This window comes from Xenopus laevis, chromosome 9_10S (genome assembly GCF_017654675.1).
Source record: "Xenopus laevis strain J_2021 chromosome 9_10S, Xenopus_laevis_v10.1, whole genome shotgun sequence".
Taxonomy (NCBI): domain Eukaryota; kingdom Metazoa; phylum Chordata; class Amphibia; order Anura; family Pipidae; genus Xenopus; species Xenopus laevis.
In genome coordinates, this window is record NC_054388.1 from 37,498,904 (window position 1) to 37,521,467 (window position 22,564).

Below are 22,564 nucleotides of genomic sequence, written 5' to 3' on the forward strand. Positions count from 1 at the left end.
CTGTATTGTAGTGTTGAAGGTAAGGGTCAGCCTTTTTAAAAGATATCTCACAGATTTATTTTTCTGTTTGTTTATACTCAGAGAGGTTGCTAGGATGTGCGGGTTCTATCTGTATTCATGCTGGAGTCAGAGATACGGAAACCTCAGCTTTAAACTGTTCTACAAACCCTTAATTACCTATTCCTGTTCTACAAATGCTCTTCTGCCCTTAAGGGCTCTTACACACGGGCGTATTTTGCTGAGCTCCCCTACGTTCCACTTTCTTCCATTCAGCCGCAGGGGAGTGCAGGAGAAAACGCACTCAATTATTGTCAAGGGGACTGTACTCACACAGACGCATGTAAGTGACCAACGCAGGTGGGACGCAGCATGTTGCATTCCACCTGCGTTTATTGCTTACATGCGTCTGTGTGAGTATAGTCCTCTTGACAATAATTGAGTGCGTTTACTCCTGAGCACAGCAAAAAACGCCTGTGTGTAAGAGCCCTAAACCTTTCTGCTCTTGTAAATGTACCACTACTCCTCAGTTACTCTATGTGCTGTCATTTGTTTCCTTCTTGCTCTGTATAGCCTATTTGTAAATTATTTTCAACATATTCTCTACTGCTCTGCAAACATTCTTCATAACCACCATATAGTATGAATTATTCTGCATGCCCCTGAATTTTCCATAAACCCTCAACAAATCTGTTCCCTGGTTTTAACGGGTAACTCCCATCATGCATTCTGCACTATTTGCCTCTTGTAAAAGCTAACGATTTTCTGTAGATTCCTCTAGTGCTCCAATGTCTACTTAGAATCCTCTTGTGTCACATGTCTACTTGGAAACTTCTCGTGTCCCATGTCTAAATGGAAACTTCTCATGTCCCATGTTTACCTGGAAACCTTTCTTGTTCAATGTTGAGGTGAAACCCTCTTTTATCCCATATCTACATGGAAGTCTCTTGTGTTCGATGTCATATTGAAACGCTCTTGTATCCTAAATCTATATGGAGCCCTTGTGTTCCATGTCTACGTGAAATCCTCTTGTGTTTCATGTCTACTTGGAACCCTTTTGTGTTTAATGTTCATGTGAAAAAAGTTTACATGGAACGCTCTTTTTTTGTGTTTCATTTTGTATCTGTGTGAGGACACAGTCTTATTCAATGTTTATGTCTGTTTAGAACCCTCTTTTGTTTCCCAGCTATGTCTATATTCTGTACATCCTTAACAAATTAGACAAATAATGTAGCAGCTACATAAAACCAAATCTGATCTGAAATCATGTACACCACTGCTTTTTTATCAGCAGGACACAATGCTTATATACACACACACACACATACACATGTAATGCTGTTGTGTTTACAAAGGACAAATCTGCTTCCTTCCAACAATTCACCAAGAGTTTGAATCTCAGGAAATGTTGCTTTCTCTAAATGAACAATAAAGAAGAATTTATAGAAGGACGAAAATACTGCAACCAGTGACCTTAACTGCTTTAAAGTGGGGGCAGGGGTGACATTAGGGGCAGGGGAAGTATTAGGGGCAGGGAAATGCCATAATTTGGGAAACCTACACTTCTTCATCTATCTTCTATCTGTGTCATATACATTTTATTATATTTTATCTCAATATTGTTCTTTCCTTTATTAGTTACAATTGATTATCCATCTTTTGATTTTTCTACCCACCTTTCTATTTATATATCTACCCATCTACAGTTCCTTATTATCTCTCTCTCTCTCTCTCTCTCTCTCACTCTCTTTCTTTCTCTCTCTCTCTCTTTCTCTCTCTCTAATATATATATATATATATATATATATATATATATATATATATATATATATATATATATATATATATATATATATATATATATATATATATGCTATTATCTCTTTCTGTATAGCCTTGTTTCTCTCTCCTCTTCTCCTCCATCATGTACTTAATCCTGCTGGGAAATATAGTAATATATTTATAGTTTTCCAGGCAACCCCCTTCCAGAAAAATAAAATAGCTTTATAAATAAGTAAAGCGCCAGTTTCCCTAAACACCCATTATTTTACCAATAAGGTAGAAAGGAGGCAGCAAGCCAAAGGGTTAATCAAGTATATTACCATAAACTGATGGCAAATAATTTATGGTGCATTGCCCATCCATTACTCTGCATTCTCCATGTAAACACGGAATGAAATGATGTCACCAGGGGCACATCGTACGCTAAGCGGTGTAATTATTAGAGATGCAAACAAAGCAAAATAGGATTAATACCTATATGAAGTACAGTGCGTTTGTGCTGATCCAAGGCTAATGAGAGCTTAGACCTGTCCTATATTCTGCAGAAATGGATCATAATGAAATATATTCAACATCGTATTGCTTATTATTGCTATCAAACCCCCAATGAGATGCCTGCTTAAACACTTTGCTAGTCAAATGATGGGTTTATTTACTAATTTGGAACAGTACACTTGTTATAATAAGGTCCCTTCAGTGATATTAAATATTTATATTTTTTCTAAATTCTTTTTCAACTGTAGATTTCCAGTACAGTAGCAATAAGGCAAAGCATGTATTTTGCAGGCTGTGTCCATAGGGAGATGGGGTTTGAAGGGGACAAGTAAAGACCAGGGATGACCAATTATTACAACACTGGGCATCATGTTAAGGGATTTACAAGCAATTTGGGGGTCGGTAAATCACAGGTCTACACCAGGGGCTTAGAAATATTTTTGCAGGGGGTTGTTCACTTTCCAAACATTTTTTTTCAGTTGAGTTGTTTTCAAAAATTGTTCGCCAGAAATAAAGACTTTTTTTCATGTTTTATTTTTAACAATTTTTGCAACAATGTCCCTGTCCCTGGTGTTTCTGTCTGTCATCTCAGTAATCCAGGAGCAACTGTTACAATTTGCTCCATTAGTTGATGCATTTCTCAGCAGCATCTGTGGAATATTAACAACTACTGTATCAATTCTAACTTCTGCCTTTAAGGGCACTCAGGGATTCTGCTCAGCAGGGCTACAGATAACAAATGATCACAAATAGAAAAGTGAAAATAATTGAATTTCTTTATTTCTAATGAACTATTTAAAAACAAGGGAGCTAAAAAAAAGTGGTGTAAAATGGACAACTCCTTGTTGTTCAACCCCAAGGTGATTATATGCCCACAATTTTATGTCTCACTCTCTTTATCTCTTTCACTCCATCTTTCCATCGCTTTCACCATTATCTATCATACAATATATCTGTCTTATCATCTATCTATCTATCTATCTATCATCTATCTATCTATCTATCTATCTATCTATCATCTATCTATCTATCTATCTATCTATCTATCTATCTATCTATCTATCTATCTATCATCTATCTATCTATCTATCTATCTATCTATCTATCTATCTATCTATCATCTATCTATCTATCTATCTATCTATCTATCTATCTATCTATCTATCATCTATCTATCTATCTATCTATCTATCTATCTATCTATCTATCTATCTATCTATCTATCTATCCATATATCAGTCTACTACAACTGTATCTTTCTGTATCTCTAGCAAGGTTCAGTTCCAGTCAGGGTGCTATTTGCATGCAATGTTCCCTGAAATTACTTCTTAACTATGTGTGCAAGAAAACTATTTTGTGCAAACATTATTTGTGTGCGCAGTTTTTAAAAACTGTGTTGGTAATAGTGATTCACACCCGCACCCGATCTGAATCCGCGGTCCCTCCACCCGCCCCCGCCTGCACCGGATTCCTTTTATATAAACGTTTATATAACCGTGCCAACCCACCCAGCCGATGATGTCACAAAAGGGACAGGGCGAGCAGGCGCGGCTATAAAACCGAAAGCCAGCAGTGCAAGATGACGGGTGGGGGGAGCAGGAAGAAGAGCTCCAACTGAACTTGCCTGCAACCCGCAAATGGGGGTGCGAAGTCGGCCCGAACACAACCGATCCGTGCGTCCCGCGGGTATCGGGCTAGCCCGCATATCACTAGATGGTAAGGTCAAAATTTATACAACAATTTCACACAAAATTCTTTGTGCACACCACAATTTGTTGTGTGTGCTGGCCTCAAAATGTATGTGTGCAAACACAAGCAGGGTCGGATTACATAGTGGGCACCCCTAGGCCCGCTGAAGTTTGTTGCCCCCATCCCCTCCTTTTTATTTGCGCAAATTTTCATCATCTGGACTGAAGAAATGGGGATTGGCACATGGGAAATTTAAAAAATGATTTCATCTCTTGTGCATCCCCATAGTTTCTGAACCAATATGGGAGTGGTTGGGCTTCATTCCGCCCCCTAGAATCCTGCCGCCCTGGGCCTGGCCCTTGGTGGCCTGTCCACACATTGAGCCTGCGCACAAGCAAACACCTTAGAGGGAACATTGCTTGCAAGACATATGTATGTTCTCCCCATGTCTGTATTTCTACTCTATAAACATACAGGCACGTTAATTGGCTCCAGATAAAACTGCCCATAGTGTGTGTGTGAAAGTGATGGGGACCTTAGATTGTAAGCTCCACTGGGGCAGGGACTGATGGGAATGATGTTTAATCTCTGTACAGCACCGCAGAAAAGGTCTTCACTGTACAAATAAAGAATAATTATATTAAAACTATAATAGGTTGTAATACAGGTTTATCGCTAAGTATGGGAGGAAATGACTTTTGACCACTAATTACAGCCAGGAAAGGGATGTGTCCTATAATAAAATAGGGACTTGGCACTGTACCTAACAAGGCAAAGTGATTTCAGAGAAAAATAAGAATTTCTCACCCAGAAGGAAACAGTGATGGGGATATATAACGGCACAGAAATGAGTGATGTTACAGCACAGCCTGAAACACTTCTCACCAGATTTTTAGCTGTATAAAACAGCATTTGATGGTTTCCAGCCATCTGGGGTCCACAGCTTTTCTGCTGACATTGAAAAAATTATTTTGTCAGAGAAGTGACTGCGGTCCCTTCCCTTTTCTCAAGAAAATGAGTTATGTTTATGCTTTATAACCGGTATAATAATTGGTACAGGATGGAAACGATGCAAAGCTGAAGCATGCCAAACACAGTAATAGAAATATGTTATCCTCTGTAATAAAGCTATACTGAAAATGAATTCAAAGGTCAGCTGGCCCATTAAAATAATGGATGCGATGTTGCAGCTGTGAACTGCAAAGAAAGATCAGGTTGTATCCAAACTGATAATATGGGGGGGAGGGGTCCCTTGGAAATACCTTCCCATACAAAATAATGTAATCCCATTTTGTTGGTGCATTGCTAATCCAGGCTTCACACCCCATTACACAACCATGTACTGTAGAAAATTGCTCTGGACATTGCTGGGGAGGCATTACTATGCTGCACAATACAAATTGGTTTAGTCTCAAATTGTTCTGGGCTCATATTCCCATACCACCAATGTACTAGTGATTTGTGTATAGAAGGTATAACATTGACCAATGACCCTCCAGCTGTTGGTAGGTTCCAACTTCCATTATACCACTGACAAAAGCTGGGGGAACTGGGAGACCAAGTTATGCTCCTGGTCCCTCAATTCTGAGGATGAAAATACTGAAATCGGCTCTGGGCACTATAGTTTTGAGCATGTGTATAAATATGATATAGAGAATGTTATTACGTATATTTCTTTTGTTTTTTCCTTATTTCTTTTGTGTGTTACAAAAGCATCCTCCAGGTTGAGTCATGAATCAGGCAGTTGCTGGGGATAACTAGAACGAGCAACAGTGGCACGGATCCTATCTGATACCCACTGTAAACAGCAATCCTGCCCTGCTTTAGGGTAGGGACACACTGGACGATTTGTCGCCAACGTTTTTAAAAAGCAAATCGCGGCGACATATCGCTCGTTTTGTCTCTGAACAAAAACAAATGAAAGACGCCAGCTCCTGTGCCCACAGCGCGTTTGTGAATCGCCTGTAGCTCCAAAACGCACTGAGACCCTTTTCCGAGCGATTTATCAGAAATAGCATGTACTTAGAAAAGCACTGAAATCTCCTAGACACGCACACACATACAGATAAGTAGCAGAAATTGTATTCAAATTACAATGCGAACACAATGACGCAAGAACGCAAGCACATAAAGACGCCAGGTTACAGCGGGAAGCACAAACCGTTTCCGGTTTGGGTGGAGCACGTACCGCACAGAGTAATGGGATACAAATCGCTCTGTGCCAATAGTCGCTGTGAATCGTCTGTTCAAAAAAGACGATTGTCTTGTCGCCGCGATTTACTTTTTTAAAACGTTGGCGACAAATCGTCCAGTCTGTCCCTACCCTTATGGTTGAGATTCTAGCTATCTTTATAACAGAGCATTCTGTCACAGTGGCACAGATCCTATCTGATCCCCATTGTAAGCAGCAGTCCTGCCCTGCTTTAAGGCTGAGATTCTATAACAGATTGCAATCTTAGCTAGTCTTCCCTTTCACAAAATAGATTAACCAATTGTTCTCAGAATCAGCCCAAATAACAGGAAGATCTTTAGAAGCTTTTGCAGAGACAGTGCCATTTTATAGGCTCCCCGCTGTAGAATCCATTCTACATCTTCAAAAAATAAAAATCGTTGTTTTTTTTCCATAACGCCAGTCGCTGTATGATGCAGTTGCACAAATGATTTCCCTTAATAAAATCCGTTGCTATAGAAATCCCATTTCTCTCTCTCTCTTACTTGGCCCAATCTGTCTCTTCTTATTTTGATCAAATTGTTCTGCACATTTCTCTCTCTCTTCCAAATGCAATAACCATCCCTCCGATAAAGCATCCCATAAAAATGATTGCATCGCTTGCGTACGGAGATTTTTTTTCTTTTTCTTTGCAAATGCAGCAATATTTTACTGCAGCAGTGACAAGTCGTTATTATGCATATATTCCCCCGGACCCGGCATATTTCCTTGGATTTCTGATAGCAAGATTTTGATATGTTAAACTATGGAAGAAGGTGGCTGGGCTTATGAACGCTTTTATTGCTGAAAAGGTCAACAAGGCGATATTATTTTCAAATTACATTTTTTTTGGGCCCGGAGCCCAAATGAGAATAATGTAAATCGCCAGCGTCAAAACATACGAGGCTACTTTTAATTGCATGTCATTCCAAAATACATACACTAATGTGAGCCAGATATCTGTCAGAAGCCGCTACAGCAAGACTGAATAATAATCAGAATATGCAGACTGCACTGGGTCCTGTGTTGTCATGTAATCTAATATGGATTTTATAATTTTTGTATTGTTTAATACAAACTTTCTCCAACTCTGCAGAACCAGCAGCTGCAGCAAAATAATCCTCCTAATAGAATCCCAGTTTATCTTTTTAAATCTGGCTCCATGATCTTTGTCCCTGCAGCTGGAGTTGGAAACAGTAAAGGGGATGTAAAGGCAAAAATAAAATCCAATACAAATCTCTGCACAGTCGCTGACTGCTCTACAGGGAAACAAACAAAGCTGCTTGAGTTCTGCATGGCTGGGAAGTAAGGCAGGGGCTCCCCCTGCTGTTCATAAGTATGATTGTTTCCCTGCAGAGCAGTTAGGGACCATCTGACAATTCCTATCCTCAGCAGTAAATGAAGGGAGAATTTCACTGCATACAGTGATGTTTCTTGAAAAAACGGTACACATTTTTTAATAAAAGTATATTGGAAATAGGTTTCTTTTTCATTAAAGAAAGTAAAAATGGGATTGTATTTTTTTGCCTTTACATGCCCTTTAAAGGAACAGTAACATCAACAAAAATAAAGGTTTTTTAAATGTAATTGTACTGTTCCCCCACACTGGTAAAACTGATCTGTTTACTGTGTAGCAATGGAGGCAATTGAAATAAGGCTAAATGGCGGAAGTTACATAGCAGATAACAGATAAGTTCTGTAGAACACCATTATATTCTACAGTGCTTATCTGCTATGTAAACGTAGCCTTTTCTCCTTTCAATGACTGCCCCATGACTACTAGGGTTGCCACCTTTCAAAAAGATTTCCACCGGCCGTGGTGGGGGCGGGAAGAAAGGGGGCATGTTGTGATGTCAAAGGGGGCATGTCCTGACACCAAAGGGGCGGAGCCACGGCACACGATTGGACAGACGCTGGAAAAGAAGGTGAGTTTTCAGCAAATTGGGTGCAGGCCAAGGGCTTTTGATAGGGGTATTACAGATTTCCCAGCAGCTACATTGCCGGTAAATTCATAATACTGGCCCCGGCCTTGGCAGGTGTTTTACCGGCTAGGCCGGTAAAATACCGGCTGGGTGGCAACCCTAATGACTACACAGCAGCTTATTTATATACTACTTTCTAACTATGGTAGTGTTATATAGTAGTGTACATTATTCCCATATTGTTATTTGATTTTGGGCCCAGTACCTTTTATGGCATGGCCTAGTTCTCCATGAACTCTGTACATGTAGGCGGAGACATCAGTGGTGGGGCTAACAGTGCAGTCTATGTGTGGATAAGGCTAAGAGCCAGAGAGGAATGGAGTTGGGAAAGCAGAATGTATAGAGCAGGGGGGAGAGGGGAGTTGAGGGAGGAGGAAAATGAGAGTGAATGGGGGAGGGAGATGAATATGCAGGAGAGCAAGGGATGTGTATAACAAAACAAGACACACAGGATAGAAAGAAAGAAGCAGGAAAAGAGGAAGGAAAGGAATAAAGGGAAGTAGATAAACAAGCATTACCTTCTTTTTGTTTTTCTTTCAATAGACAATACAGTATAAGGTTATATAACTTATATAACCGTGGCCAGGATAGTCTTTCCTTTTATGCTCTATTTATACATAGGGATGGGAGCTGCCATAATACACAGAGGTGGAAAACTGTGAATATATATATATATATATATATATATATATATATTTATTTTTTTTTTACAGTATATACACAATTTCACCATAGTGTCTTTTTTGCTGCTCTTCAAGAACTCCTGTCAATATATCAGTTTATACCATGAGAGTAATATACATGAGAGTAAGGGTTAGTGGTACATATGTGTCCAGCAGATTCTGTGCTATGCAGCATAGTACATGAGTCACATTAAGCCAGTGCACAGCTACAGACATATAGAGTTTGTACAAAATGACTACATGATGAGATTGTGTGTTCATTCTGCAATATTGAACAGTTCTGTTATGAGTTAGAGCATGCGTAACATGGACGATAATTGTAGAAGCCACAGCTGTTTCAAGCACGTGAATAAATGCCTGTGAGTACTGCGCCAATTTATTGCAACATTTTTTACCCTTTAAAAAAATAATCAAAAGTGCATCTCAAAAACGCAAACTTTGCACAAATGTGCATAATAAGCCCTTAGTATGTCTAGGATGGAGAGAAATGGTGCAGAGTGTTTATATGCTGGCACAAACATAGAGCTGCATTAAATGCCATTTGGAACCATTCAGCCCCCCCTGTTGTATGGAATATGAGAGACAGTATATAAAATATTCAGTCACAGTGATGCATTTTCTGAATAGTAAATGTACCCGGGATTACAGGCCGTTCCATTAGTGACTTCCATTAGAAAAAGCTTTCAGGTTCCTTTCTGTTCTATTACATTACACATTCACCCGCTGGCTTAACCCTTTCCCTGGCATCAGCAGTACTACCAACAAAGCTCCATTCTCTCTAGATCTACAGTGTGTGTGTGTGTATATATATATATATATATATATATATATATATATATATATATATATATATATATATATATATATATATATACAGTATGTGTTCATATACATTTCATCCTTTTCTTTATGCAGATGAATTAATTGAATTTATAGATATAGCTAGTATACAAATAAATCCTTATAATGTTTCATTCATGCTATAATAGGAATACAATTAAATTCTAAAACACATTTAGATAACAATATGGAAGCCTAAAAAGAAGAAGAGAAAACATCTATCTAGTGTCACCAACCCCTGTTTCTTTAAGGTGACCATAGATGCACAGATATTATCGAAATATGAAATTCGGTGCATGTATGGTGGGAGGCAATTCGACAGATATCGGCAGAAGACTTGGATATAGGTCGGCTCCTCAATTGGCCTAGGCGGAAGATTTTGATTGGGCACCTTTGAAGGCACCCAAACATCGCCCATTGTTAGTGCTGCTGAATAGTCACATACAGGTAGAATTCTATTGTAGAATTCTATTTTTTCTACCTGTAAATCTGAATGTGTATTGAAACAAACAATCTTTCCTTGAAAGACCTTTTCCAGGAAAGATCATAATTGTTACATCTATGGCCACCATTAGGGAAAAGAGGGCAGAGCAGACAGTAACTCTTCTAATGCTTTCCCCTTGTCTCTCTTCCTATATATTAGACATTCATCTGATGCTAGGAATTAGTGATGTGCCCGTGGGACCCGTGGATTGGACGGGTTTGGACCAACTTCCACACAAAGTTTGTGAGGCCCCATACAAGTGAGGGCTGCAACCTTCCCCACTTCTGCCTGGTTGTGCTGCTTTTTATATACCGTACTCGCGCCCGCGACAATTTTTATATGCGCGCCTATTTTGTCCAAATGCATTAAAGTCAATGAATAATTCTGGCACGCAACAATTTTTTTCTGATGCACGCCCAAATTTTTTGGACGCGCCAAATTTTCTCTGCAGTTTTGCAAATTTATTCAGCAATGGTGAAATGAGGAAAATCACTAGGAATTTGCACCGGGCAAATTTATTTGCCCATCACTAATGTTTTGCTGTGGCCCTTGCACAGTCATTCCTGCTTTGCCATTGGATAGACAGAGGTGGCACTGGGAGTATTCTATATTCCAATTTGCCTTTAAGGGCAGGCTTTTTTACTTGATGAGGGTAGCTGCCCTGCTGCAAAAGTACATTAACCAGGTATCAATCAGGAGGGGTCAGGGGCCCCAGAGTAGGCAGAATGATTGCACACATTCCTTAGGTGGCTTCACCAGGGTCTGTGTATGCCAGTGCAGATGCCACTTACATACCATATTAAGAGCAAGCCAAGGTTGGGCTAAATGCCCAGCACATTCCTTACACTGGCGGGTTACATAAGGCACTGCACTGCTGTCATTATGTTGATTGGATATTGTGCGGTGTGATTTTACTCGTGTGTGACTGCTCATTCAGAAGAAGAAGAGGAGGAGGGCAATTATTTTTTCAACATAAATTTTAGGTTTTTTGAGAACAGGTGTGTGGCAACAATACAAAAACCAATTATCAGTTGAATGAGATGGAGGCACTATGCCAGGTCTCTAACGGAACATTCTAGATCTGAAATCACTGCTACCCTATGTGTCCCATTTTCTTTCTCTGCCTTATTTCCTATGGGATGAACATATGGATCACTTTATACAATGCAACTTTTGATAGCTGCGCTGTACACTTGTATATTACATGAACAATACAGACAGTTGGAATCAACAGTGCAATAAACATATATACAATTACATATATGTTGCCATTTCTCTGTGGGGTTATAGAGGAAACAAATAACTATGGACTTAGTCAATCTTTATTTCTATGTCAATAATAATTGAAAGGGGGATACATTACCCCATATAATACATGAGTGATACTCAGAGTTCCCTGTATAACTCAGCCTGTAGCCTTGTGCCTTTATATGGTCACAGCAGTGGCGTAACTACCGGGAGAGCAGGGGGTGTGATTGGGCCAGGGCCAGCACCCCCTCAGGGCCCCCCGGCAGCTCACGCGCCACGATTCCGGCAGTTTCCGGGTGTACGGAGGGGGGCCCGGCAGCGCGTCCCGCGCCAGGACCCGCCCCCCTCTAGTTAAGTCACTGGGTCACAGAACCCCTCAGTGGCTTCTAATATCTTTATAATTTACAGTAGGGGGTACATTATCCCTTATAATTCATGAGTGATACTCAGAGTTCCCTGTATAACTCAGCCTGCAGCTTTGTGTCTTTATATGGTCACAGACCCCTTCAGTAAATTCTAATATCCTTAAAAATTACAGTAGGGGGTTCATTAGTCTTTATAATACAGGAGTAATACTTGGAGTTCTCTGACCTCTAAAACTTAACCCCTTCTCTATAATATCATTTAATGGGTATTTTATTATTGAAATGTTTTGTCAATATTGTGTATATATATATATATATATATATATATATATATATATATATATATTTTTTTTTTTTATAATATATGTAACATATAGAGAGAAATATATACATATTTGTATATTTATTTATTCCTCAATGCCTATTACATAATGTATACTCCAAACCATAGGAGTCTTTTTTATTACAAATAAAGAAAATCAGAAAGTTCTGGGATTTCCCAAAGATAATTATTCCCAAGATTAAATGTTCCAGCAACACAATAGCCACATTATTAGTACCCCCCCCCCCATACTGATGCAAAGTTCTTCCAACAACACATATGTCTGGCTGATAAGGGCTGATTTGCATTTCTATTATGGGGGATGAATGCACGGAGCATCCCTACAATGCTCTGCAATAATGTTCGCGTTCCCTCCCTGACTATGGAATAATATATTAAGGAAATAGTAATTTCCCTACATATGGGCTGCAGTAATGACATGTATAAAAAGGGTGCTATAAGTATAACACTGTTGGGCTCCATACAAGAGAGAAGGCTGCCAAAGTCAGAGGCAAAGATTATGCAGATTTATCAGGACCTTGTTGTACCATAAAATAAAAAGAATGAATAGCATATGCTGTATTTAGTACATTATGCGATATTTCTGTGGAGAGGACGGCGGCTTCTCAGTGCCAATGGGGCTTCATACTATGCAGTGTTTTTGTGCCAGTTATTATTATATTCACCTAACTAGCTCAGGCAAAGCTTGGCCCTCTGTCACTGTGGATAAATATAAAGCCTTTGTTTTTTTGTATTTTTCAGACATACAATGGACAAAGTGAGAGTAACGAAGATTATGAGATCCCCCCTATAACGCCTCCCAACATGCCAGATCATTCTTTACTGCACTTGGTGGACCATGAGTCTGGATACCACTCACTGTGTCACAGCCTCCCTCCAAACAGCTTGATCCCGGCATACTCTTACCAAAACATGGACTTTCCCGCAGTAATGGTCTCCAGCATGCTGAGCCAAGATGGACATCTACTCTCATCCCAGCTCCCCACAGTAAGTCTACTGTTTCCTTCATAGGGATGTGAGGAACATGAACCATGCAGCTGGCATCTGAACATACATGTTTCTTTCTATATGCCATATTTGAAGGGTCAGATTTACTCAAATTCAACCTGGGGAGTTCTGAAGGATTCCCATCAATTCAATATGTTTCTCAATTGTGAGTGCCCAGCCAAGTAGTACCGGCACCCTAGGCGACGTTACTTTGCCCAACACCCTGCCTGGAAGCCCCCATTGACTTGCTAAAAACCCCCTTCCCCCCACTTCATTCCTAGTGCTGATCTCTACCAACTTCCCCATCAGCTGTGCTCCAAACCTCACTGCTGGATTTGCTTGCTCCCCCTCCAGTTGTGCCAGAGGCCAGTGCACCTTCTGCGTGCCTAACCCTAGTTGCAGTCCTGTCATTCACTTTAATACATTTTTTAAGAAAGCATTGAACACACTGACATATGTGTTTGCTTTGAGCAACTGAATGGCAATCTCTTCTGTGAGGTTTTAGAGTTTGGCGCTGAGCTCTAACACCCTCTCTGAATCTGAACTCCAAAGCATGTTAATGTGATCGATATCAGTATGAAGAGGTACTGCAAGTAATGATCTCCAAACCTATATTACAAATAGGTTTTAATTTTTAATTGTTCTACCTAGACAACTCAACCCCTGAGATGTCAACTGCGCGTCAGGCTTCTGAGATGTTGTATTTTTACTGTACCAAAGAATCAAGAAATGTTACTAATAGATGTAGATTTTAAAAAAAAAATGTAAAAAGAAAAGAAAAGCAGACAATCAAATAATGGAAAAACAAAAGTGAATGCTGAACAGGGAAAATAGAGCTACAATGCACTGCCGTGTCCTTAGCCAGAGTAATTGTTGGCAATGAATATGTATGAGCGTTCTCTGCTGATTGGTGATTGAAGGAGAGAATGGACCTAATGTCTGATGGGGCATGTTTGACAAATCAATCCTAGGAGGACAGAACGCATGTTGTAAATTTGCATGATTCTCCCAATATATTTTGCATTTCAAGCTTCCATTTAGAAAGTGCATGTTTATTATTTTTTCTCTCCCTTTGGCTTAATTGGATTCAGTCTCTGCACAGAATATGAGAATATCAGGAAATCTCAGCACCGGAGTCAATATCAGTGCCTTGCCTTGCACATTGGCCTTCTGAATGAATTTATATGCAATGTTATTCTATACAATACTGATACATATACTCATATGGGGTATGTCTTACCACGCATTTACAAACTGTGTTCCTATTGGTTAGATAATAACCCATTAATGATAATATCTCTTGAGCTCTTAATAAGGCCAAAATTAATCCCAAAAGTGATATTAAAACTCATTTCATCATACTAAAATCCAATTTTGTTAAAGTTCGGGTTTATTTATTTTGTGTTTCACATTTGGTCATGGTTTGGGACAATCACAATTTGTTTTTTGCAGCTGTGATTTGTTTTTTCCATAAATTTCAATGAATTTGTTTTTTCAAAAATTAAGAACCTTATCACCTACAAAAACCAAGACATTTATTTTTTCCTTCTTCACATTCTCCTGCCGACTACTAGTTCACTGTGAACCCCCCCCCCCACCCTGTTGCTCCCTAGGGTAACCCCCCCTGTTGCCTCCCCCTATTGCTTCATATAACCCTCCCTACAACTCCTCCTATTGCTCCATATAACCCTCCCTATAACTCCTCCTATTGCTCCATATAACCCTCCCTACAACTCCTCCTATTGCTCCATATAACCCTCCCTATAACTCCTCCTATTGCTCCATATAACCCTCCCTATAACTCCTCCTATTGCTCCATATAACCCTCCCTAAAACTCCTCCTATTGCTCCATATAAACCCCCCTATAACTCATCATATTGCTCTCTATAACTCTCCCTATAACTCCTCCTATTGCTCCATATAACCCTCTCTATAACTCCCCTATTGCTCCATATAACCCTCCCTATAACTCCTCCTATTGCTCCTTATAACCCTCCCTAAAACTCCTCCTATTGCTCCATATAACCCTCCCTATAACTCCCCTATTGCTCCATATAACCCTCCCTATAACTCCTCCTATTGCTCCATATAACCCTCCCTATAACTCCTCCTATTGCTCTATATAAATCTCCCTATAACTCCTCCTATTGCTCCATATAACCCTCCCTATAACTCCTCCTATTGCTCCATATAACCCTCCCTATAACTCCTCCTATTGCTCTATATAAATCTCCCTATAACTCCTCCTATTGCTCCATATAACCCTCCCTATAACTCCTCCTATTGCTCCATATAACCCTCCCTATAACTCCCCTATTGCTCCTTATAGCCCTCCCTATAACTCCTCCTATTACTCCATATAACCCTCCCTATAACTCCGCCTATTGCTCCATATAAATCTCCCTATAACTCCCCTTATTGCTCCATATAACCCTCTCTATAACCCCTCCTATTTCTCCATATAACATCGCTGTTGTTGTATTGCCTCCATGCAGTGGTTCTAGTGAATGTTTATTATGTGCATTGCTGTTAGAGACTATATATATATATATATATGTGTCAGTGGGATCCTTGTTAGGGCTTCACATTAAAGTCATTCCCCTCCTGATACTACTGCATTTGACCCTATTTTCAGATTATGATCATTTACTCTCCTCATTCTCAAACCAGGATATTACATATATAAATCAGTCTGTAAAATACCAAATAGTTGGGAGTGGGGTGGGGGGAGGTTGGTGGAAACGAGAGAGATTGGGATTTATTAAGCAGTTTCTAGGGCTGGGAAATAATTTATTTTTTGTGCAGTCCTTGGAAAATGTTCTCTTTTTCTGTTTTATGATTGGGTTTTACAAATGAAGCTTGGGCCGCTATAAATCAGAGTTAGCGGGGATGAGAGCGCTTTAGTTTCACATCAAACCTCATCCTATCAGAAAGGAAAATGAAATTTCACATCCTCTCTCTCCTTTAATGTAAGGAAATGCACTTTTAATGTTTCTTATCTGCATTGGAAATGAATCCAGAAATTATTATTCTCCCCCAAACATATTTACCCTCAGGATAAGTAAAAAAATACATTTGATATGACTTTAAAGAGGACCCGTCACCCAAAAAAATTATTCGAAATCCTATTTTATCACATTAGTCAAGCAAAATGAACTTTAATTACACTATATAAATTATTTGAATCTTGTTTCCATCAGTCTGAGAATTCATAATTATAGCAAGCAGGCAGGAGCCATTTTGTGGACACTGTTATTAAGACAAGCCTTGTATCCCCTCAGAATCTTGTTTGTGCACCAGATTGGGGGACCTGATGTCCATCCCCATGCCCTGGCTACACAATTAAACGATGAAGAGAACGGGGGGAATGTGGGGAGAGCAGTGACAGCAGTGAAAGTAATTATCTGCCCCGCCTCTATGCCTAAGGCATAGAGGAGGGGCAGGCGATATTTGATTGACAGCTGGGATTTTTAAATGACCTTACAACAGCTATGAATGCTTTAATAAAAAATAGAAATTGTATTTCATGTTTAATTTGAAATGGACTTTTATTATACAGATTTTTGTGCCTGGGTGACAGGTCCACTTTAAAGAAAATTAGGAATTGGAGCCCTTCTGTTTAACCCTTGGGTTGCCAAATAGCTTTAGTAGTGTTAAAGCGATAAAAATCACTTTACTTTAGAGGATATTTATGCCTCCTATAGCTGCAAGATTTATCACACGTCAGTGAGAAACGTACTGCCCCGCATTAGAGTAAAATCGAGCAACAGCCGTTTTGCTGTTGTAAAACTACCCATACCCCACACTGACAGCCTAGACAAAGAGCATACAATCTGAGATGCAACTGAGCTGCAGTTGTCTGGCACTGTACCCAATTTGTTATCAGGTACCATTATAAACTGCACCAGTGGTATAACTAGAAATTACTGCACCCCACAGCAATACAATAAGTGGGGAGACAGGAGGCAGCAGGCTAGCACCCTATCCTATGGGCATACTATATTTATATAAACCTGGCCCAGTCTATACCTTTTAGCCCCTTAGTAGTCTCAGGCTCTGCTCCCTCTATAGTATATCCCTGAATTGCATACATTAAAACTAGTAACCCATATGAACCAATCAAATTTTGGTTTTCAAACAGGTGATCCGTCATACTGATTGCTATGGATTATTAGACCCAGTGCCTACTTGCAGGAATGATATAAAGACACTGTACAATGCTGTTCCCCGGACAGGGCTGATAGCTGTAGTTACAGCACAGAAAGGAAAAAACAGATAAGAATTATTAGCAAGTACAAGTGTACCATATGGTGCCCTCACAATATTGTCTCTGTTTCCAAAAGTCTCACTTAATCTGTGTATTTACACTGTCAATGTAAATAAATATGTTACAGTATTAGACTTTCACCAAAGCTGCCCAACTCCAAATCTCTGAAGGAGAATGAAGGCACAAGAACAATTTATTTCAAAGCATGGAGCTGCTGCACAGCCTTCCATATGCAGCAGTCATATGCAGATCAATTTATGGAACCCTTGATCTCCCCAGTTCAGTTTTTATTCTCCAGTATAGAGTTCTGCACATGACCAATTTTTGAGACCCAAACCCAACCCAAACCGGCAACCCACGCAGCCTGCGACCCGAACCGCTACCCACATATTTACCCACTTGGATCTGTTACCCTCCCCCGTCCGCAACTGCCTTATCCGCAACCTGATCCACAACCCCCCGACAACCATTGAAGAGGAAGTGCTGTTTCTGCAAACCGGAAGTGATGTCGTCAAAAGTAGGAGGAGACAGAAAAAAGTTTTGTAAAATTTTAAAAGGAATAAAATATAGACAATATAACATAAGATAAAAAATATATATGAGACTCGCAACCAGGAGACCTGTATCTATACAGCACCAGAAAATCCTACCCTTATCCTGCAGGGTACCAGCTTTTTTGCAGGTAACCCACGGGTACCCAACCCGCTGCAGGACTCTAGTCCAGTATGCCGGCCCCTGTCTTAGACCTATGATGTGTTGTTTGTCCCAAGTACAATTTGTTGTACAAATCATTTTGTATACAAAAATATACCCAAAACACAATATTATTTTCTCTCTGGGTAATATTTAATTGTGGGCAATACTGGTTAAAAATACACAAAAGATATAGTCAAGAATCAAGTTGTACACAAAAGAATATTATAAAATTCCAAAAAGTTATTTTATTCAAAAATGCAAAAATAAAAAACAGTAGGAATATATCAGGCACAAGGGTCTTCATTGCTCTTGAAAATAATTGTGGGAAAATTGGACAAAATACTGCTGATGCCACAATATTTAAATTGTCAATGTCGGCTAAAAAAAAGTGGTGTTATAAGAATAAGAATATATTCATTGTGGTTGCACTTGCAAAAAGCTAACGAGTCTCTTTTTTAGACTTATTGTAGATGCAGTTATGGGGAGGACGCCCCCATATTTTTAATGATGTTTTGTATCATAATTGGTGTAAAGGTAATACAGTGGGAGATACCAAGTCTTTTGCATTAATAAATTAGCATTTTTCTGTAAAAAAAATGGTATCATTGTGCCTGATATATTCCTTCTGTGGATTTTCTTTTTGAATTTGAATAGAATCATTTTTAAAATGTATTTTGTCTCCCAAATGTATACAATCTATGTAACAGTGAAGTGTAATGTTACTTACAGTATACAGAATATATAATGGTGTAAATTATAACAATGCTAACATTATCACATTGCTAACAATTAATATTAATATATTTTCTAGATTTAAATGATAAAATAGATGCTTGTTACAGAGGCAGATTCCATATCACAGAATCAAAAACTATTTTGTAAAAAAAAAAAAGGTCATTCAAATTACAGAAGCAATAAGCAATACTTAATTGGAGTCCATTTGAAATTATAGCAAATAGATGACAAATGTTGTATGGACAGAATGATTCTGTTGTCTAAAACTTTTATGTTTCTAGGGTGTTTTGTAGCTGGGAATTTATTTTATATGAAAAATTCTAAATACAATAAACTAAGTAGAAATGGCTTAGCTTTTTTATACATAATTCATACTGTAAGTAACATTATATACATCGCTGGTTGTTACATGTATTCATACTTTTGAGAAACAAAATGCATTTTTAAATCTACAGAATGTAGTTTGTGATATTATAACATCCTTTAAGCACAAATTTGATTTTGTTTTTTTCTTAACTAGAAGTATATCTTTAGTGTATTTTTTTATCACAATATGGCCTTAATTTTATATATATATATATATATATATATATATATATATATATATATATATATATATATATATATATATATATATATATATATATATATGTATATATATATATATATATATATATATATATATATATATATAGTGAAAATATATATATATATATATATATACCCTGAGATAAATTCATTTTGTGTATTGGAGGCTTTATTTTTATACAGAATGTATTTTTTTGAATATAAAATGTACTCAGGACAAATGGCACCCAAAGATGTTGATGGACACAGAGCCAGTTGGGGCAGAGCCTTAGATTACCCTTTACAGTTTTACCCTAAGATATAAATAAACTGTATAATTTGGCTCGATATTTCCACTGAGCAAATCTAGAGGGAAAATAGCATTATAGTGGCCTTTAACTCTCATAATTCTCCAAAAATAACCAAGAATAAAATCTTTGTGGGGGTTGTTGTCCAGAAACATATGGATAAGGAAACATTGACCTAGTATTATCTTGTGGCACAGTGTCTCTCATGTGTGAGCCTACCTTCTACTTTAATCAATACAAACCTCTGCTGATTTGCAATCCAAAAAATCAATCTGTTCTCGAAACTGTCCCCATATCAGTGTCACCTGACAATAACCCTTTTAGTAACCCAGTGCCTTATGACCAACTGTTTACCCACACCTTAGACAATGATAAATACCATATATATTATGACTGATCATTTAGTAGAGGCTATTGAACTGGTAATTAAAGTAGGGTTGGCGCCATATTTAAATGATTCTTGCATGACTAATTCACATTTAATTCAGATGCATGTCGAAGACTTCACTGTTTTCTGTACAGCCATTCAGAACGCATCCATATTCATCTAGCCATTTGGTACTCATTACATTTGTATTATCAGTAGTCTACTTTATTCCTTAAAGGAAAACTCTACTGCCATAAAAATTACTTGCCATAAAAAGATAATTTGCATCCTGATAATTGAAAAATTCAAGAATCTCATGAAATTAGCATATACATATCAGTAATTATTGCCATTTTACATCATTTACCTTAAGCGACCATTTTATGATGTGTGCTCCTTCCCTGATCACCTGACAGGAAATAATGCAGGTTCTAAGTTTAACAGTGGTTGCAAAAGAAACACCTCTGTCCATTCATTGGCTGATGTAACCTAGCATTTACATGTGCCCTTTGTTTGTGTGTGAGCACAGAGCTTCATACAAGCCAGAGGGCAGACTTTTGCGCTTAAAATGGCAGTTTTTGTATATAGGGTTATCCAGTGGCGCATATTACTGAAAAAGAACATTTTACACAAAAAGTGTTTTACATGATCTGTTTTATGTAATATACTGTATATTTTTAAAGAAATGTGAAATGTTCAGAAAATTTTGTTTCTTTTAATTAAAACTAAGTAAGCTTTATCAGAAAGGCCAGACTAAATATACCAATAAACCCTCAAAGTAATGCTGCTCAGAGTCCTCTTTCAAAAGAAACACAGCATTTCTTTCCTTCTATTGTGTACACATGGGCTTCTGTATCAGACTTCCTGTTTCCAGCTTAAACCTCCTTGCCCCGGGCGTGAGCATGCTCAGTTTGCTCCTCTTCCCCCCTGCCCCTCCCTTCTCTGCTGTAATCTGAGCCCAGAGCTATAAGTGAGCAGGGAGAGACTCAGGCAGGAAGTGATGTCACACCAAGCTAATACTGCAGCTGATATCCTAAACAAACAGAGAGCTTCTAGAGCTTTTTACTTAGGTATGGTAAAGCATTCTGCAGAATAAATATAGCATTCTAGCTTGTACTATTGCAGCTAATTTATTGGCATTAAAATGCCTCCGTAGCTTTCCTTCTCCTTTAAAGCATCCCTTCCATGCTTTATGTCATTTTATTCCTTCATGGAACTGACCTTTTAACTCAATAAAAGCCTAACTGCAAGTAGATTGCTTTTACATAGCACTGACATTTTAACCCATTACACGCATGTCAGACTGCCCCTTTTAGCCCTGAAAATATTGCAGTGACAGGAGTCCATTTTGTTTCCTCGGGGGGATGACCTTTTAAACTTTTATAGCCAATATCCCAAGTAGAAGTATGTCCGTTCCAGTTTACTAAAATTTAAAAAAAAAAAAAATACAGATGGTGGAATGTTCCTCCTCATCTTCTGCTTCCCAACCCCACAGTTATTTATTTCCAAACAGTCTTTTGGGGGTAATGTTCCATTTTCTTATTTCACACTTCTTTTTCTCATAAATGAACCATCGCTTCCATAAATCATTATGAAAACAGAGACTAACGGCGAGCCTGAAAGGTTGAGAGATTTATGTAACACGTTTATGCTTCCAATTTTCTCGTACTGGAGCCGGGGCCGCTGCAGCTAAGCTAATAAAGGCAACTATTAATATTTCTTGTTGCCCAGCAACGGCGGAGGGAGAAAGTAATAGGTTGAGCTCAGAAAATAGATGACCGATAAGAGGGGGGGGGAGTGAAAAAAAATTCAATTCCTTTATCATCTCTGGGGAAAAGAGGTTTCACATGTACATGATGATAAATGAGGGACTGGCCTAAAGGATAGAAGAAATACATAGATATTTATGTTTTCCTGTTAATGTTTATTTACAGGATATTTTATATGTGCAACCATTTTATAACTGAAGTTTATGTAGGAATAAATAAATATATATATATATATATATATGTATTTATCTTTTTATGCAGAGCTGTCTGTGGGGGCCCCAAGCAGGGGCAACTGAACTGGAGCCCATACATAATTGGCCTCGCAGAGTAGATGTTGTAGGCAGGACAACCAGGCCCGGATTTGTGACCCGGGCCTAGGGCGCTTACCTGGGAGCGCAGCTCCCCAGCGCTCCGGTGCTGGCGCGGACAGGACCGTGTGGCCGGGCACCAGGACTGCGCGGCCTTGGGGAGGCCCACTCAATCCGACCCTTATGACAACTGTGGGAATGCTGAATATATCACCACAAATTTACCTCATCACTGTGGTACTCTAGCACAAGATGGCTGCCTCACTTTATATCAGTGTCAGTCTTTATGTAGCACCCACATATTCTGCAACACTTCCCAGAAAGTATACATCATTCCCAATAGTCTCTGCACCAGTGGAGCTTACAGTCTAAGGACCTTATCGCAGACACTATGGTCAGTTTCATCTGGAGCAAATTAGCCTTCCTTTATATTTTAGGAGTG

The 22,564-nt window shown here is 38.8% G+C and overlaps 1 protein-coding gene across 3 annotated transcripts in view; it reads left to right on the forward strand.

Annotated features, from left to right (window-relative positions):
* tox2.S (TOX high mobility group box family member 2 S homeolog) overlaps positions 1-22,564 on the forward strand; it is a 74,456-nt gene that overhangs the window by 31,919 nt on the left and 19,973 nt on the right. For all 3 annotated transcript variants that reach the window (XM_018238457.2, XM_018238456.2, XM_041578262.1), the window contains exon 3: positions 12,859-13,104. In XM_018238457.2, the coding sequence (XP_018093946.1) occupies positions 12,859-13,104 (246 nt within the window). The remainder of the gene's footprint in view (positions 1-12,858; positions 13,105-22,564) is intronic.